The 17,516-nt window shown below is 38.5% G+C and overlaps 1 protein-coding gene across 4 annotated transcripts in view; it reads right to left on the bottom strand.

The window, feature by feature from the left end:
* The window catches only part of LOC110345985 (alcohol dehydrogenase E chain), an 86,568-nt gene that overhangs the window by 9,375 nt on the left and 59,677 nt on the right, over nucleotides 1-17,516 (bottom strand). For 3 of the 4 annotated variants that reach the window (XM_087198752.1, XM_087198753.1, XM_087198751.1), the window contains 5 exons: nucleotides 7,255-7,429; nucleotides 4,085-4,186; nucleotides 3,557-3,695; nucleotides 1,730-1,817; nucleotides 1,416-1,635 (listed from right to left, as the gene is read on the bottom strand). In XM_087198752.1, coding sequence (XP_087054878.1) covers nucleotides 1,416-1,635; nucleotides 1,730-1,817; nucleotides 3,557-3,695; nucleotides 4,085-4,186; nucleotides 7,255-7,272 — 567 coding nt within the window. In that variant the 5' untranslated portion in view covers nucleotides 7,273-7,429. The remainder of the gene's footprint in view (nucleotides 1-1,415; nucleotides 1,636-1,729; nucleotides 1,818-3,556; nucleotides 3,696-4,084; nucleotides 4,187-7,254; nucleotides 7,430-17,516) is intronic. The other variant, XM_087198754.1, reaches the window with a different exon arrangement.

The raw sequence follows: 17,516 nt of genomic DNA, 5'->3' as shown, positions 1-17,516 counted from the left end.
TCTTAAGAAAAGAACACGAGACCAATGTGATGTGTATAGGTCTTTATCCCCATATTTAAAATAAATTAATGAATAGTAATGCAAAAATAATTAGTCTAGATTTTAGTAATGTTGAAACCCTTTCCCTGACCGTCCTCTGATTCTGTTTGTGTATAGCCTCATTTAGACTACCTGCTACAACCGACAAGGCCACTGAACAAGGACTAACTGGGCTTAGGCTGAAGTCACAGCAATTTGACTTGAAAAGATGCTCTTCACGTGCTCTACATGGCTTAACTGGCTGTGGCTGTTGAACAAGCCCAATCTTCTCTAGTCAGCCTTCAGTAGACAAAATATACCTGTCCCAAGCAAGCTCATCGGGATATTTCCTTAAGGGTGTTTACTCAGTCATTCCTTCATCAAATGGTATTAAGCGCAATGAAGCACAACACCATTTGCAACTTAAGATACATGGGGCTCACAGTTGTAATTCAAAAGTGCTACTAATTTTGTACCATGATTTCAGATCAAAATCTCAAGGGAGACTCCAGTCTCAGACTCCAGTCTCAGTCGCTTTAAAACCTTAGGCAAATAACTTTATGTGGCTCGACCTCAGTTTTATAAAACAAACCATGCTATAGCACTTGGGAAGAGGTGTCTATAATGAATTTCTACTGATACATACCATTTCTGATGTATGTGTGTTGTGGCAAGGGAGATGTGGTACTGAAATCCCCTAAGGAGTGGCAGAAATGTGATGCTTCATTATGTTCACAGAGTGGGTGACCCTTGGTGTGAGGTTGTTTCAAGTAAGGTTTGGAATACACTGTTGACCTGAATCCTGGATATGGTGAATACAGACACATTTGTCCTTAAAAACAACCCTTTAGGGCCACTGTTCATCTGATGTCTGGTGTGTCAGAGCTGTTGGTTCCTGGCTGCCAGGGACAGGAGGCTGGTTTATCTTCAGCCTTCACCTCTGGAAACTTAGATAGGGAGGAAATAGGTTGACCTGGTGCCTAGCTGTTTGTATTTTAAAAGTTGAAATAGAAAAAAAAACCCTACATTTTGTTTACATTGGCTCCCTCAAACCTAGAGAAATCTATTGTCCTGATGTGTGTATCTGTACACTCCAAGTGTAGAATAAAACGAGTCCCCAGATCTAAAGCTCAGTATTCTCATGAAAGCAAATATAGACTAAGTGTTGAAAATGAAATCTTTACTCTTCTTTACCTAAGTATCAACAGCATTTTCATTTGTGATAAACAAGTGAATTTCATAGGATGGTTTTTCACTTTCTTTCTGGGTCTACTTTCCTGTAAATTATCAATCCCACAAAGCTATGAAAATAACCCGTGATCCCTAGAAAAAACTTCTTCTCCATGATTGCTGACAGGCCGAGTGTACCTGGTGTCATTGACCACTGCCAACCCTACCTTGGCAACTTTGACTGCAGAGCCATAACCGGTGGAAAATCCACAGCTGATGAGGCAGACTTTCTCCAGCGGTGCAGCCGCATCGATTTTGGCCACGGAGATCTCATCCACCACTGTGTACTGGGAGAAGGTGCTGGTGCCCAGGAAGTGGTTAATGGACTTCCCTCTGCAGGTGAACCTGGTGGTTCCATCCAGCAAGGTGCCCATAGGCTGTGACAAACTGGTTGGTGAGACACAGAGACACAAAGGATATGAGATGGAGCACAACTAATGGACAACTTCATTAGCAGAGCAAGGAGAGGGAAGACACCTACTCATTTTTTGTACAGAGGTTGGCTTCTGGGTGTTTACAATTTCTGCATTTTCCACACTGGGGAATAAACAATGGGATGACTTTATCACCTGAAAGGGAAATACAATAAATTTTTTTTCAATTTCTACCCAAGAAGTAATAAATAAAGAACATAAAGCTTACTCATAGAGGCATGTGTCTTTGAAAATTTCTCCAAGAAATACAGTCCATTCGCAATTATATCACTGGTCATTGCGTTCAGCACTATTATCCATTTGGATTATGTGTCTGAAGATATCCAAAGAGGACATGAAGGTGTAGATAACAACATGGATTAAAAATTATTTCCACTATATTAATAGTTAACGTTGTTGTGCACACTAATTTCTCCTGGGAACTTTACACATCATCACATTAAATTTTTAATGAAAGCTAAAGTATGATCACTGCATGTATAAATATGAATGTTAGTTTCTATGAGATGTTGGGAAGATGGGTTGTTTTGTATAAAGTTACAATATATTTAAATAACAATAACTATTATTCCCATAAAATACAGATTCCGTCTGGTTACATTAAAAAATGAGAAGTTTGATCATCAATCCTTCAGATTTCAAGAGCTTATCTTCATTGTGAATGAAAGCTTTTAAAAATCATGGTTTTTTAAAGCTAAAACTAACAAAAGTGGCACAAAGAATTCAAGAAATTCCACTGAAAATCTTAACAATGAATTAAGTACTTTCTTTTAGAATAGTAACTGAAATTCAAATAATTTTAGCTAGTGATTTCTGAAAATAATCGATTATTTCTCCTGTAGATAGGGTAGGGCAAAAGAAAAATTGTCATGTATTGTCAGTTTTTTCTACCTAAAGGAAATAACATGACCTCAACCAAAAACTATGCTCTTTGTTTTATTTTCTGTTCAGAGTTTAACAATGTATTTGGAAAAGATGGAGGATGAATCTACTGGCTAAAGTGATGTTTTAGATTTAAACATAGTTTGTCTTTTAAATCATATGACTATCTTTTCAACCTGACCAAGAAAAATTATTGGGCTACATCTTATGAACAAACATTATGTGAAGATGACGGGGCATAGAAATGTTTTGTTAACTCACATCTCATTACAAAATGATAATGCTACATAATGAAATTAGGATTAAGTAGTAAAATGAAATAATTATTCATTTGTAACCAGTCAAGTTTAATCATGACTAACATTTTAAAAGTGACATTTGTGGCTGCATGCTTCCTGCTGTGTGTCTTTCATTTCCTTCCCTCTGCTCTGTTGTAATGGTTTCATGATCAGGAAGGCCGCCATCTTGGAAGAGGAAGTTGGTGAGCAGGCTTTGCACCTGAGCTGACAGGAGATCTTGTTGACTCAGTCAGAGCCTTGCAGCCCCATCTTGTGAAGTCAGCACAGAGCAGTTTCATACACTGATCTAGAGACTGGGATGTAGGCTTATGTTTTTTCCTTGTCCCATTTATAGTTCTGCTTGGATCTTGATAGAGCCAGTGCTGCCACACTAACAAGGAAGTTATTAGACTATGAACTGCACTCCGGAGGGCACTGTGTGATTGGGATCCCCTTGTATACCCAGCTCTAACCTGGTGCCTGGAATCAAGACTAAATGCAATAAATAGTTGCTGAAGGAGAAAATACATGATCCTTTGCATGCAGCATGCCTGAGACAGGCAGAGAGAAAGGAAAAGGGGCCACCTGGGTGTTCCCAGCTCATCCGGGACCTTCCGCAAGATTTTCCATCTCCAGGTGCTGCAGTCCCTGATCTAGCCTGGATGATCCTGGCATCATGAACCAAAGTATGTTTAGTGAATGTGAGTTCTATACCTGGTTTTACTGAAGTGACCCCTTCTCCAGTGCTCTCCACGATGCCAGCTGCCTCATGGCCTAGAATCACAGGAAGAGGAACTACAAGGTGTCCATTAACCACATGGTCATCTGAGCGACAGATTCCTCCGGCCACCATCTACAGATGGAAGGGCAGATAATAAGATCCAGAAACAACCATGACTCTCAGAAGATTTAACATCCTCAGTTTCCCAAAATTTTGCTTCTAAAGAGTTCCAAGGTCTTCTTAATAATCCACCTCCCTTCCAAACACCAAACAATTATTTATCCTCAATAATATCCAAAACTCTCCTCAACCTTTCTTTTCTGGATTAAGCAATTTAGAATAATGAATCCTGTTAAATGACTGATCCTGAAATGTTTGTTTTACATTATATGCAAGAATTCATATTTTTTTACGGAAGCAAAAATTACAGATTAACACCAAGAAAACATCTAATGTTTACTGATTTTGAGAAGTTCTCAGGTTTTAGACCTAAAATGAAATAGAAGTAGAAAAGTTTTCACCTTGATACGAACTTCATGGGCCTTAGGGGGTGCGACCTCCACCTCCTCAATGGAGAAGGGTTTATTTATCTCCCATAGCACAGCTGCTTTGCATTTTATGACCTGGAAAAGCAGACAGAAAGATGAAGCTCTTGCCATCAGTGATTGTGTCTCTTCACCTTTGTACATACGACCTCTAGCCCCATGTCTCATACTTAACACGTTCTGTGTAGAAATGAAGTCTTTTGGTTTACAAGAATAAAAATACCTTTTAAAAATGTGCAAAGCAATAGCAGAGTGATGGAAACACAACTAACTTTATAAAACATCAAGACTAAACAGAACACATTCTTTTAGGCCATACTTACGTTGTTCCTTTTTTCGAGGTATTCAGCAGAACCACTGAGCTAAATCCCTGGCCCAAATTGCTTGTTGTTGTTGTTGTTTTGTTTTGGTATCTGGGATTAGACTCAGGACCTTGCGCTTTCGAGGGTGGTGATGGTAACACTGAGCTAAATCCCTAGCCCTGTTGTTCCTGTTTTCAGAAGGTGTATACTCTTGATACTTCCTATTTTTGTCCTGGAGTTGTTTATCCACAACTGTTGACTTATGTATGAAGAAGTTTTTTGGGCTTTTTTTTTTGGTACCAGGGATTGAATTTGGGTCCTTGAGCTTGCGCAGCAGGCACCGAAATCACTGAGCTAAATCCCTGCCCCTACGTGAAGTTTTAATTACCATTATTTTGTTGACAATGTCAGTGTCAGTGTCAGTATCTGTGCATATTTATCCCCTTGCAAAATTTTCTGCTTAAGCCAAAAGGATCTGATTCTTTTCTTTTTTTTTTTAATGATAGAGTTGTACTATGTAGTTCAAGCTGGCCTTGAACTCATTAAGTAGCACAGGCTGGCCTCAAACTCTCAGCGATCCTCCTTCCTCAGCCTAGCAAGTGCTGGGATTATAGGCATGTACCATCATTCCCGGCAAGACCTGATTTTGTAATCTCATACTAACCTTTCTGCCAAGAATGACTTCTCCTTTTCTATTTGTTTGTGTCTCCTCTTTAATTTTCTTTCTCTGCCACTTCTGTGTGACTTGTGTTTATACTACTCCTGTGAAACAGCTTTGACAGCCTAGTTTGATATGTACTTCATATATTAGGGCTTCTTCCAGATTAGACTTAAGCTAAAATTACAGAAGTGAAAGCTACTAGGGTGTGTGTGTGTGTGCGCATGCGTGTATGTGTGCGTCCACATAAGTTTTCATCTACACATAACTATTTCAAAACTGGAGAACTATGTATTTTCAACAATACCTTTTTTTTTTTTTTTTAGTACTGGGGATGAAACTCAGGACCCTGTGCTTGCAAGGCAGGTGGCAGCACCACTGACCTAAATTCCCGGCCTGAGTACTATATATTTGAATTTCTAGATATCTCATCTTCCACATAAATGCTCCTCAAATTAAAGATGAATATACATTTTCAGTGTTTGGAAATAAACCATAAAATCTGTTTCACTATGGTAAAATATGTGCAGCTAAGAGGGCAGTTTTAGAGAGAATTAGCATAATTGCAAATATGATAGGAAAAATTCAGTTGGAATTTATTCTTCTGACAATTGATTTTCATTATTTATTTGTCAAATCTGTTTACCTTATGGAATGTACACAGTGGTCAATGCCACAATGAAAATGAGATTCTTACATGTGATATACTAATAGTGGGGAGGTTCTAATTATTGGGGACCTTAAAATTGGCAGGCACATTATATCCTGTGCTTCTGGGAAAGTGATGGTGAATTATTGCCTTATTTTATAGATGAAAATGTTGAGGCTCAATTGACTCAAGAACTAAGTAATTTTTCCAAAGTCAAAAGCTGGCTGGGTAGAAAAGTGAGATCAGTCCAGTGTTACCTTTTCTCTACCACCATGTAACAAAAACTTAAATAACTGCAACAATGATAATAATAGCATAACTAACATATATTGACTAATTTCTATGCACCAGATCCTCTTCTATATGCTTTATAATATTAACTTAATACATTCTCACAACTTCCCTTTAAAATTGGTATTTCCATCATCATTTAGCAGTGGAGGAAACAAATGCAGGAAGAGGAGCATACAGGAAGGGCTACTAAAGAGCTAAGTGATCAGAGAGGACTAATTGCCTATAACTTCAGTTATTGTTTTCCCTAATGGGCTTACTTTACATATTTTGCTCTGTGGATTCAGTATTTCTTTCAAGTGGTAAATTGAACTTGTATTTTTCATAACTACTTTTTCTTTTGAAATGTAAAATACCATTGTAAATATATCCATTAATGAGTGAAATAATGTGAGGTAGAATAAGAACACTGGCAACTGGCCACTTCTATAATTTCCAACAAGTCTTACACTGTTCTCTCACACCCTGCGTCTAGAAACCTGAGAATCTGTCAAGAGAGTTCACATAACCAGGGGCTGAATGGAGCAATCCACTCCTAAAACAGCAACTATCCTGGAAAGGGCTGCCCAGGCTTTTGCAATCAAGCAATTAAATAGCATGGATTAAGTATACTGAATGGCTGCCTGCAACTTTCTGTGCCTTAAACACAGTAAACGAATAAGTTCCATAAAAAATAGAATCAAATATCAGTATTCTCAGTGCTAATGAGTAACTCAAGTTTTATTAGTATTAATTTTCCATAAAATCTGATTGACTTTTGCTTGGAGAAATTTCTGTTTTGTAGGATTTCTCTGGAAAGTCTTCTCAATCAAATTCCTGAAATATACCTTCTCCCAAACTTAATATTCATGTGTTCTTAGGAAGAATATGATTCCAAAGACTCACACATTTGAATTAAGGTTTTTTAATATAAAGATAACTTTGAATAAAGAGTTTTTCTAACATTAGACTTACAAATCAGTCACAATTAGCTTGGAATAAACTAACATTTAATAAACTTATTCAATGTAGGAAATACTATTTATTAGTTCCAGATTCTTTACATTCTCATCAATGATATTCTAGAAAAGTTTATTTCTACTGTAGTTCAGTATTCCTCATATATTATAGTATATATTGCATATTGTATTTCACTGTACACTATGTCTAATGCAGATATTGGTTTTAGATTATTCATCATATCTGTATCATTTTATGTATTATATAAATGAGAATATACTTCCAACAGTGAAATGTTTTTGCTTACTTTTCCTGCAGTGTTCATGTTGCTTTTGTCTCCTCTGCAGGCCAGAAAAAGAATCCCTGGGTTTCGTTCCTGCTGCACTGCACAAAGCAAATATGTTGCACAAGCATTCTGCTTGCTTATGTAACAGCGAATTTCACACGTGATCTGTTGTTTCAACCACACCTGTCAGTTTATTCTGTCAAATCAATTCAGAAAGAAAATGAAACAGGGCTCTCCGGAAAGCTGATTAGTGACATACCAGTTGTACAAAAAGTGATTTCATTAGGTAAAATACTTCCTTATGCTTCCTCTCTGTTGCTCGCTTTCTTTCTGTGTATCTGTCTCTTTCTCTCTCTATGTGTCTCCTGTCTCTCTCCCTCCCTCCATCTTGCCTTATTTGTTGTTTCCCTCCTCAGTCCTACTCAGATTACAGTTCTTTTCTCCTCTGTCTTCACGAAGCTGCAACGGTGAATCCACAGTGGGCAGTGAGGATGAAGTTGTAAGGAATGGGAGAATGAGGTGAGACAGACCCTGACATTCGGGAGGACGCTGATAGCTCCAGCACTCCCTTCTTTGTGGTAGCGAAACAGACACCTTGGATGCAAAGGTGCTCACCCCCTGTCATTTCTTCTCTACACAATACCAGTCCAAATCTGCTGAACACTTCTCACAAGTGGGTGGACAAGTGAGATGGAGAGAGAGTCCTCTCCCTCTGCCAGGGTGCTGTCTCGGCAGCGATTATGGCATGTGCAGGGATCAGACAGACCCTCTTCCTTCCTTAGAAGCTGGGCAAATTTGGACTTATCCTATAACGTTTGCCTTCTTTTTTATTTGTGAGATGATAAGTAATAGTACCAACTTACTGAACAATGGAGAACAGATGAAATGATAAATGCAAAACTAAAATTCCATTCATAAAGGCAGCTCAGTTACTGGGGGAGAAAGGCACACAGGAAGCAACTCAGCCTACCTGGGAAGTGCTATATCAAGGGAAAGAATTCTGCCTGAAATTTTCAGAAGATGCTTTGCAGAGAGCAGACATTTGAATTACAGTCTAAAGAATCATTTTGGAAAATTGACCAAAAACCTCATTGGAACATTTCTCTTGTCCAGTATTTAATGTCATGAGTTCAATAAAGAGAATATGATTTCTCTCATATTTTAAAAAAACCTTACGTATTGTACTGATGCCTGAAGGCCACAGTCCACGTAACTACTTAATTAAATACAATCTGTCAACACACATACATAAACATAAACTCTGTATTTCCCTAGAGTTGTCAATGAAATGCCAGTGTTGTCTCTGTCCAACTGGAGTTATGCAGGCACAGAGAGCCATGCTAGGTGTCTACTACTCCAGCCAGCCGAAAGGGAAAGCAAGTCTTCCATCTCGTTGTGATCACAGAGACTTGAGCAGGATTCACTTCTAAAAAATGTGCTTCAACCTTCTCTCTCACCCACTTGCCTTCACTTGGAACAGTCTGTGTGGTAACAGAGTTCATTTGTTTCAGTGATTTCAGTGTTTACAGAGGATAGATGAACAGGGTAGAGTATCCGATGTTATTCGAATTGTTAATAAATTGATGGTTTATTTATGAAGCATAAATTTGCAGGAAGCTACTGATCACAATTGGTTGAGCACCTACTATGTTCCCAGAACTCAGTAGGTGTTTTTCCAACATTGTCACATATAATCTTCAGAGAAAATTTACAATGAAGGTGTTATTATTACTCCCATTACATAGACAAGGTAAGAAAAACTCATATTCTAGGTCCTTAGAAATCCTTTCTAGGACAGAAAAATTGACTTCCAAAACAGAACTGTACACAGACTGGTGTTAATGTGATTTTTATAGTGTGAATATGGCAGGCAATCACATGGTCAACAAGGGAGAGGAAGCAAGTGTTGTATCCTGAACAGCTGGACGCTCTCTGCTAAATGACCATCTTCTCTCTACCTCTCTTGATCCGTCTCTGAATCCACTTGGGCTCTAATTTGTCTGCCTTTTAACTAGACTCTCTACCACTCAGTTTTCAGATGTCCAGCCAGAGTCTTTTGTCTGGCCATGAAGCAGTCAGTTAAAATCAGAGGGATGAGGCTCGGTAGGTGTAGACAACTTTCAAAGTTGTCCTGAATCTGGTAAGTAGCAGTAGCAGAATTCTAAGTCACATCTGTCTGACTCAGAAGCTCACACTCTTTCCACTACTGTTTGAAAAGGGAGTGGACAGACCACAGTTTAAAATAGTCAACTATTTCCCAAAATCTGCAGCTTGTACATATTTAAGGCCTAAGAAGACCCACTATAAAGACAAGAAGTTCTGATATAATTTTATTCATATTCTTCATTTTATAGACCACACTTTTGAGTATGTGGTCAACAAAGTTAAGTGTCATCAGTTTACAATAACGTGTTACATCTTTAAAACAGTTTATAACCTTCATGGTGACCAATAAGTAAATAACAAAAATAAATACAGTAAAAATAATAACATGGAATAAAAACAATCTACAGGAGAAAAATCACTTAACTATAAAGGATGACAGCACGAAGAGAAGAAAGAAAAGAATAATCCAGAAAATAATAAAATGGCATTAGCAAGTTCTTATCTTTTATGAATTACCTTGCATGAAAGTGAGTTAATATTTTTCTAGTCATAAAATATAATGTGGTTAAGCAGTTAAAAAACAAAGCCTAACTATATGCTGCCTACAAGACACTCACTTCTCTTGTAAGGATATAAAGTGAAGGAAAAGGGATGGAGAGAGTCCATGCAAATGGAAATCAATGAGTACCTATACAGGGTGGAGTGTACAGTTGAGCCAAATTAGAGCACAAGGATCTACCCTTGCCCAGATAAATGCAGGATCTGTTGCTGGACCCATAGCAGTTGCATGGAACACATGGCCCTGCTACTTGTGGAATAGCAGCCATTTCAACAGCAGCATTAAGCATTATCTCTCTGCATGGTGATCATACGCCCCACCGGGGCTGACCAGGGCACCTACCCAGGAGAACCCCAGGACCATGGGCCCTAGCCCCAGCCAAAATTGACTCCAGCTCCTGGAGTCTCCACAGCACAGGACAACAGAGGTGACAGCCGGTAGATGAACTGGATCAAAGAAGAGACCAACACCCAGGAGGAGAGTTTCTCTTCAGGACCGAAGTGTGACCTTAGCACAGAGTCCTGGTGAGAGACAGCCTTGGGAGATAGGTTTGGAGAGGGTGAGAGCTGAACTGGGATCTTCTGGAACCCCATGGGCGGCACAGGATCAGACAAGGAAGTTTACAGGGCTTGTATTCTGTTCTGGGAGGCCAGGTTTGGCGGGTGAAATCGTCAGAGGGGATAGTGCTGAAGAAGCCATGTAGTCTAGTAGTATGTTTGAGTTCTAGCACTGCTGCCTATATTCACCAGAAATTAATGGTCTGAAGTAGTATAGGTAAATATATGAGTGGCCCGATTGTCTTTACTAAAACCATAGTTACCAAAGATACAAAATCACCAAAAAGATATCAGACAGAAATGCCTGAAACAAAAAACTGGATAGAATTTGTAAATTGCAGAAATCAGAAATGACCAATGTGAAGACAGAGCATGTGAAATAGAGGACAGAGCAAGACAAGGATGTCCACTATCACTAATTCTATTCAACATACTACTTGAAACATTAGCCAGATCAATTAGGCAGGAGAAAGAAGTGAAAGGGATACATATAGGAAAGAAGAACTCAAATTAACATTATTGGCAGATGAGATGATACTCTACACAGAAGACTCAAAGAATTCCACCAAAAAACTCTTAACTTTAATAACCAACTTCAGCTATTTAGCAGGATACAAAATCGGCAAACAAAAACCAATAGTGTTAGTATATACTAATAATGAACTCAATGACAAGGAAATTATGAAAACAATACCATTCAGAGTAGCATCAAGAAAATTTAAATACCTGTAAATTAACCTAAGCAAGGAAGTGAAAGACCTCTAGCAAAAATACTACTGTACTCTGAGAAAGGAGATTGAAGAGGATGTCAGAAAATGGAAACATGTCCCCTGCTCCTTGATAGACAGAGCCAATATTGACAAAATAGCCATACTCCCCAAACTGTTATACAGATTTAGTTCTGTCCCAATAAAAATACCAAAAGTGTACTTCACAGACCTAAAGAAAGAATCTTAAAATTCATATGGAATCAGAAGAGACTTAGAATAGCAAAAACAATCTTGGGAAATACAAAGCAGGAGGCTTCATAATGCCCGACTTCAAGCTATAGGGCAAAGCAACAGTGATAAAAATGGCATGGTACTGGAAAAAACATAGACATGTGGAGTAGAGGATACAGAATCACCCCCAGATATATTCAGCTATTTCATCTTTGACAAAGGAGCCAAAAGCATACGATGGAGTAAAGACAGCCAATTCAATAAATGGTGCTAGGAAGAATTCCTATATCTTCTTCATTTAATTTTGGCAATTCATATGTATCTAGGAATCTGTCCATTTCTTCTGTGTTTTCCATTTTATTAGAGTACAGGTTCTCGAAGTAGGTATTGATGATCCTCTGGATTTCTGCTGGGTTGTTCTGTTTCTGTTGTGACTTCACCTTTTCATTCTTAATTGCATGGATTTGAGCCTTTTTTTTCCTTTTTTTTGATAAGGTTGGCTAAAGGTTTATCGATTTTTTATTCTTTCAAAAAATCAGCTCTTTTATTCATTAATTTTTTGTATCACTCTCTTAGTCTCCATTGCATTGATTTCTGCTCTGATCTTTATAATTTTCTCTCTTGTAAGAGCTTTGGGTTTGTTATTCTCTTCTTTTTCTAGGAGCTTGAGGTTCTGCATTAGGTTATTTATCTGAGTTCTCTCTGTTTTCCTACTATGGGCATTCACTGCTATGAATTTTCCACATAGAACTGCTTTCATTTTGTCCAATAGATTCCTGTATGTTGTACTGGCATTATCATTTTCTTGTAGAAACTGTCTAATTTCTTCTTTAATTTCCTCTGTGACCCATTGGTTGTTGAGGAGGGTGTTATTCAATTTCCAGGTGTTTGTGGGAGTTTGCAGTTTCTTATGTTATTGATCTCCAATTTTATTGCACTGTGGTCTGATGATATACAGAGGGTAATTTCAATTCTTTTACATTGACTTAGACATGTCCTATGAGCTAGAATGTGGTCTATTCTGGAGAATGACCCGTGTGCAGCTGAAAAGAATGTGTATTCTGATTTTGTAGAGTGGAACACTCCATAAATATCTATTAAGTCCATTTGTTCAATAGCTTGGTTCAGTTCTTGAATTTTGCTGTTAATTTTTTGTCTAGATGATCTGCCTATTTGTGATAGTGGGGTATTGAGGTCCCCCACTACAATTGTATAGTGCTTATTTGGTTTTTCATGTCCATTAATATTTATTTTGTATACTTGGGGGCATTCGTATTTGGTGCATGTATATTTAGGACTGTCATCTCTTCCTCTTGGATTGTTCCCTTCACAAGGATGTAGTGACCATCTTTGTCTCTCTTAATTAGTTTTGGTTTGAAATCTACTTTGTCTGCTGTTGTTGGTCTCTCTAGAGGGAGACCGGGAGACCCCGGAGAGCACCAACCTTTAAAGAACGAAAAGGAGACAGCTGGGGGACGAAACAGCACTTTATTCTTCAGGTCACTGTTCTCTGTTTCGACCCAGATTGGGTCTAGCAGTCAGGTTTTATACATTTTCGACAGGCAATTCTGACATCATTATTCTTTGTTTTCTCAGAAGAACATCTGTGACATTCCTGCACATCTCTGGCCTTTGTTTATCATTACAGCATTGTCACATTTATCTTAGTCTTAAAGGTTAACAAGTAACTCATAAAGCCACAGGCAAGTTTACACATCTTGTGTCTCCGTTCACCAGAGCCGTACATCTAAGAGTACATCGCAGCCCTCCTCTATCAGATGTTCCAAGAAAGCAGGGCGATTTCTGATGAAATCAAGCCCACAATCTTTCCCTCCATCTATAGAGTCACAGGGCTGCGATTCTCTGACCCCAGACAATGGTTACTAAGAGAGCTCAGGAAAACATGTTTACTTCCTATGAACTTTTACAACATCTTTTAAGGCTTTCTGCAATCCTTTCAGCAAATAGGCCAGAGGAAGTTCTCTGAGATATTTACTTAGTTCTTTCAATTAACAAGTTTCTTACAATTAGTAACTAAATCCTAGAGTTGAGGACATTCACTGAGAATTGCTTAATTTTCTCATTTCACAAGCTTCTTACAATTAGTAACTAAATCCTACATTTTCCCACAGTCTGCAAATAAGATTGCTAGCCCTGCTTTTTTCTGTGTTCCTGTGGTGTGGAGAGCCATTTTCCATCCTTTGGCTTTTAGTCTATGAATTTCTTTTTGAGTTAGGTGTGTTTCTTGTATACAGCACATTGCTGAATTTTGCTTCTTAATCCATTCTCTCAGTTTACTTTTGATTGTTGAATTGAGGCCATTAACATTGATAGTTATAATTGATAGATATTGACTCATCCTTGTCATGATGCTTTACTGTTGTTGGCTCTTATTTCTTTTTTCCCCCTTTCCCTTTAATTTCTTACCTTGTCTGTTGGCCTCCCTCTGTTGCGCCTCATGGAGATGTGACCTTTGTTGCCTTTTTCTAGGATATTGCTTAGAATTGTTTGGAGTGCTGGTTTGGTGTTCATGAAATTTCTCATGTGTTCTTTGTCATGGAAGTATCTAATTTCCCCATCGATTTTGAAAGATAATTTTGCCGGATACAACAGTCTAGGTTGGAAGTAATTTTCTTTTAGGGCTTGAAATACTTGACTCCAGGCTCTTCTTGAGTTGAGGGTTTGTGTTGAGAAGTCTGCCATGATTCTAATGGGCTTTTCTTTATAGGTGATTTGTTTCTTTTCTCTAACTGCCTGTAGGATTTTGTTCTTCTGTTGGGTTTCTGGGATGTTGACTATTATATGTCTAGGTGTAGATTTTTTTTTATCGTGGTTAGGTGGATTTCTATATGCCTCACTTATCTGTGTGTCCAATTCTCCACTTCTGTCTGGGAAGTTTTCTACTATTACTTCTGTGAACAGGTTTTTTTTAATGTCAATTGTACTTTCTCCTGTTTTTTTGTGGACTCTTATCACTCTTATGTTATTCTTCCTTGCATCATCTAGCAGCTGCTGAATGGATTTCTCATGGTCCCTTACTATTTTTAAGAAGTCTCTGTTTTCATGGTCCTTAACCACAATCCTGTCTTCTATATCTGATATTCTATCTTCAGATTCTCTTAATCTTCTCTGCATGCTTTCAATGGAGTTTTAATCTCCTGAATAGCTGTTTGAATCTGTTTCACGGATTCCATTTCTTTCTTATGCTGGGTATTCATGGCTTCCAGCATGTTTCTGAGTTCATCTGTTTTTTTTATCAGTTTCTGTTCCAGATCCTCTAATCATGTCTTTCACTCTGCTCACCATCTCTGTAGATATCTGGGAGATTATTTCTGCTTTGAATTTTTCTAGAGCCTCATTCATCTGTTTTGTTACTTTCTGTGCTATTAGGTCTGGGTGTCCAGGTGCTTGGTTATCAGACTTTTCCACCTCATTTTCCCTGAGGTTTACCCTTGGTTGGGTGGAAGTCTGAGTTTGTGCCTTGCTTAAATGTCTTCTCATTTTTGTTTTTGGTACTGTCCTTGGTTTAGTTCCTGGGTTGATATTTTGAAACTGCTTTTTGTAAGTATCTTTGTTGATGTATTTAGAACCCTTATGGAATGATTGCTCCTCAGAGATGTCTTCCAGATATAGCTGGTCTTTAGGTTTTGAGTCTCTAGTGGTTCTGAGGCTATCTCATTTTCATTATACCAGGAAGGACAACTGATTAGATCAATCACAACACCTTAGCCCAAGTGATACAATCAGCAGCACCATAGCATCCAATACATCATTAGAGAATAACAATTTGTGGTAATTATTAATCTATCACCTTTAAAAATGAAGGGCTTCCTTCAGGGTATGTCTCTGCTGTCACAATAGACAACATGGGCAGCAGTGTGCAGTTATAAGTCAATGAGTCTCAGTAAGCCAATCACAGACCCATGAGATTCAGGCAGATTTCTGGCTGCAAGTCCCAAGTTGAGCTCCCTGTCCTCCTGCAGGGTTGCATTCTCCAAGGTTCTATTGCAGGTTTCAACTGCCTTTCCCCTGAAGAAAGTCCAGGTTCTGATGGGAGCTGATGATCCCTCCAACCTACCAAGCACAGTGGTCTGGTGTGCCTTTATTGCAGATTCTCTTCACTTTTCCAGTGGGCTTGTTTTCATCATGGAGCCTAAGACAGGCCCACTCTCTGTTGTTCACTTCTGCAGCTCAGGACAATGGCTTTTATATCCCCCATGCCTCTGCAGTGTGGAACCAAGTAGCTCCACAGCCAGAAGGCCGGGGGGGGGGGGCTTTGTTGGAGGCACCTGCGTGGCCAAGCTGGGGCTGGTGGGCATGCCCGGGGAGGTCCTCCTCACCTTGTCTTGGTCACAAGCTGGTGGTGCAAGCCGGAGGATGCAGGTCCCAGTCAGGCTGCAACCGCTCGACCCCACTCACCCCGCTCAGCCCCGCTCAGCCAAGCTGTCAGCTGGTGGGTATGCTTGGGGGGCTGCTGAAGCTTTTTAATAAGATGAGATCCCAGTTATTGATTCTTTCTGCTAGTTCCCGTGCTACTGAGGATTTGTTCTTAGTTTTTTCCTCTGTCAAGGTCTTCAGGAGTTCTACCTAACTTATCTTCCAGCAAATTTAATGTTTCTGTCTTAATATTTAGATCTTTAATGCACTTGGATTTCAGTTTAGTGCATGGTGAAAGATAGGGGTCTAGTTTTAATCTTTGGCAGGTTGAAATCCAGTGTTTCTAACACCATTTATTAAAGAGACTGTCTTTCCTCCAGTGTAGATAGTTGGCTCCTTGGTCAAAGACGAGGTAGCTGAGTATATCTGGAGTTGTTTCTGCATCTTCTAATTTATTCCACTGATCCTCAAGTCTGTTTCTTTGCCAGTACTGTGCTGTTTTTATCACAGTAGCTTTGTAGTATAGTTTCAAGTTGGGGATTTTGATACCCCCTGCCATGTCTCTGTTGGTAAGAATTGCTTTTGCTATTCTAGTTCTCTTCTGGTTCCAAATGAATTTTTGGATTGTTTTCTCTAGTTCTGTGAAATATATTGTAGGGATTTTAATCAGGATAGCATTGAATCTGTATAGTAGTTTTGGAAGTATGGCCCTTTTTACTATATTGGTTCTTCCTACCCAGGAACAGGGGATATCTTTCCATTTTCTTATATCCTCTTTGATCTCTTTTTTCAGAGAGCTGTAGTTCTTAATGTAGAGGTCTTTTGCTTCCTTCATTAGATTGATTCCTAGATATTTCATCTTTTTGGATGTTACTGTGAAAGGAATTGTTTCCCTAACTTCTCTCTTACTGACACTGTTATTTGTGTACAAGAAGGCTATTGATTTTTGAGTGCTAAATTTGTATGCAGCTACTCTACTGAATCTGTCAATTAAGTTTAAAAATCTTTTGGCAGTTTTTTGGGTCTTCGATGTAGAGTATCATATCATCAGCAAATAATGACAGTTTTTACTTCTTCCTTTCCTATCTTTATTCTTTTTCTTTCTTTCTTGTGTCTAATTGCTGTGGCTAATGTTTCCAAAATTACAATGTACAGGAGTGGTGATAGTGGACATCCTTGTCTTGTTCCTGATTTTAGCTTGAAGATTTTCAGTTTTTGACCATTTAGTATGATGTTGGCTGTTGGTTTTTCATGGGTAGCCTTTATCAAGTTGAGATAAATACCATCTATTCCAATTTTCTGCAGGGTTTTTATCATGAATGGGTGTTGAATTTTGTTGAGTGCTTTTTCTGCATCTATTGAGATGATCATATGGTTTTTGTCCTTCACTCTGTTAATATAGTGTATTGCATTTATTGATTTACATATGTTGAACCATCCTTGCATCCCTGGGATAAATCCAACTTGGTCAGGTTACATGATCTTCTTGATGACCCTCTGTATTCTGTTTGCCAGTATCTTATTGAGGATTTTTGCATCTATGTTCATTAGGGAGATTGGCCTGTAGTTCTCTTTTTCAGTTGGGTCTTTCTCTACTTTTAAAATCGAAGTAACACTTGCTTCTAGGAATGAATTTGGAAATATTGCTTCCCTTTCAATTTCATTGAAAAGTTTAAAGAGTAGTGGCAATAGTTCTTCTCTAAATGTCTTGTAGAATTCAGCAGTGAAGCCATCAGGATCTGG

Source organism: Heterocephalus glaber, unplaced genomic scaffold (genome assembly GCF_053883595.1).
Source record: "Heterocephalus glaber isolate CG9 unplaced genomic scaffold, H.glaber_assembly_v1.0 deba00001688, whole genome shotgun sequence".
In the NCBI taxonomy this organism is placed as follows: domain Eukaryota; kingdom Metazoa; phylum Chordata; class Mammalia; order Rodentia; family Bathyergidae; genus Heterocephalus; species Heterocephalus glaber.
This window is presented reverse-complemented; position numbering and strand designations above follow the sequence as displayed.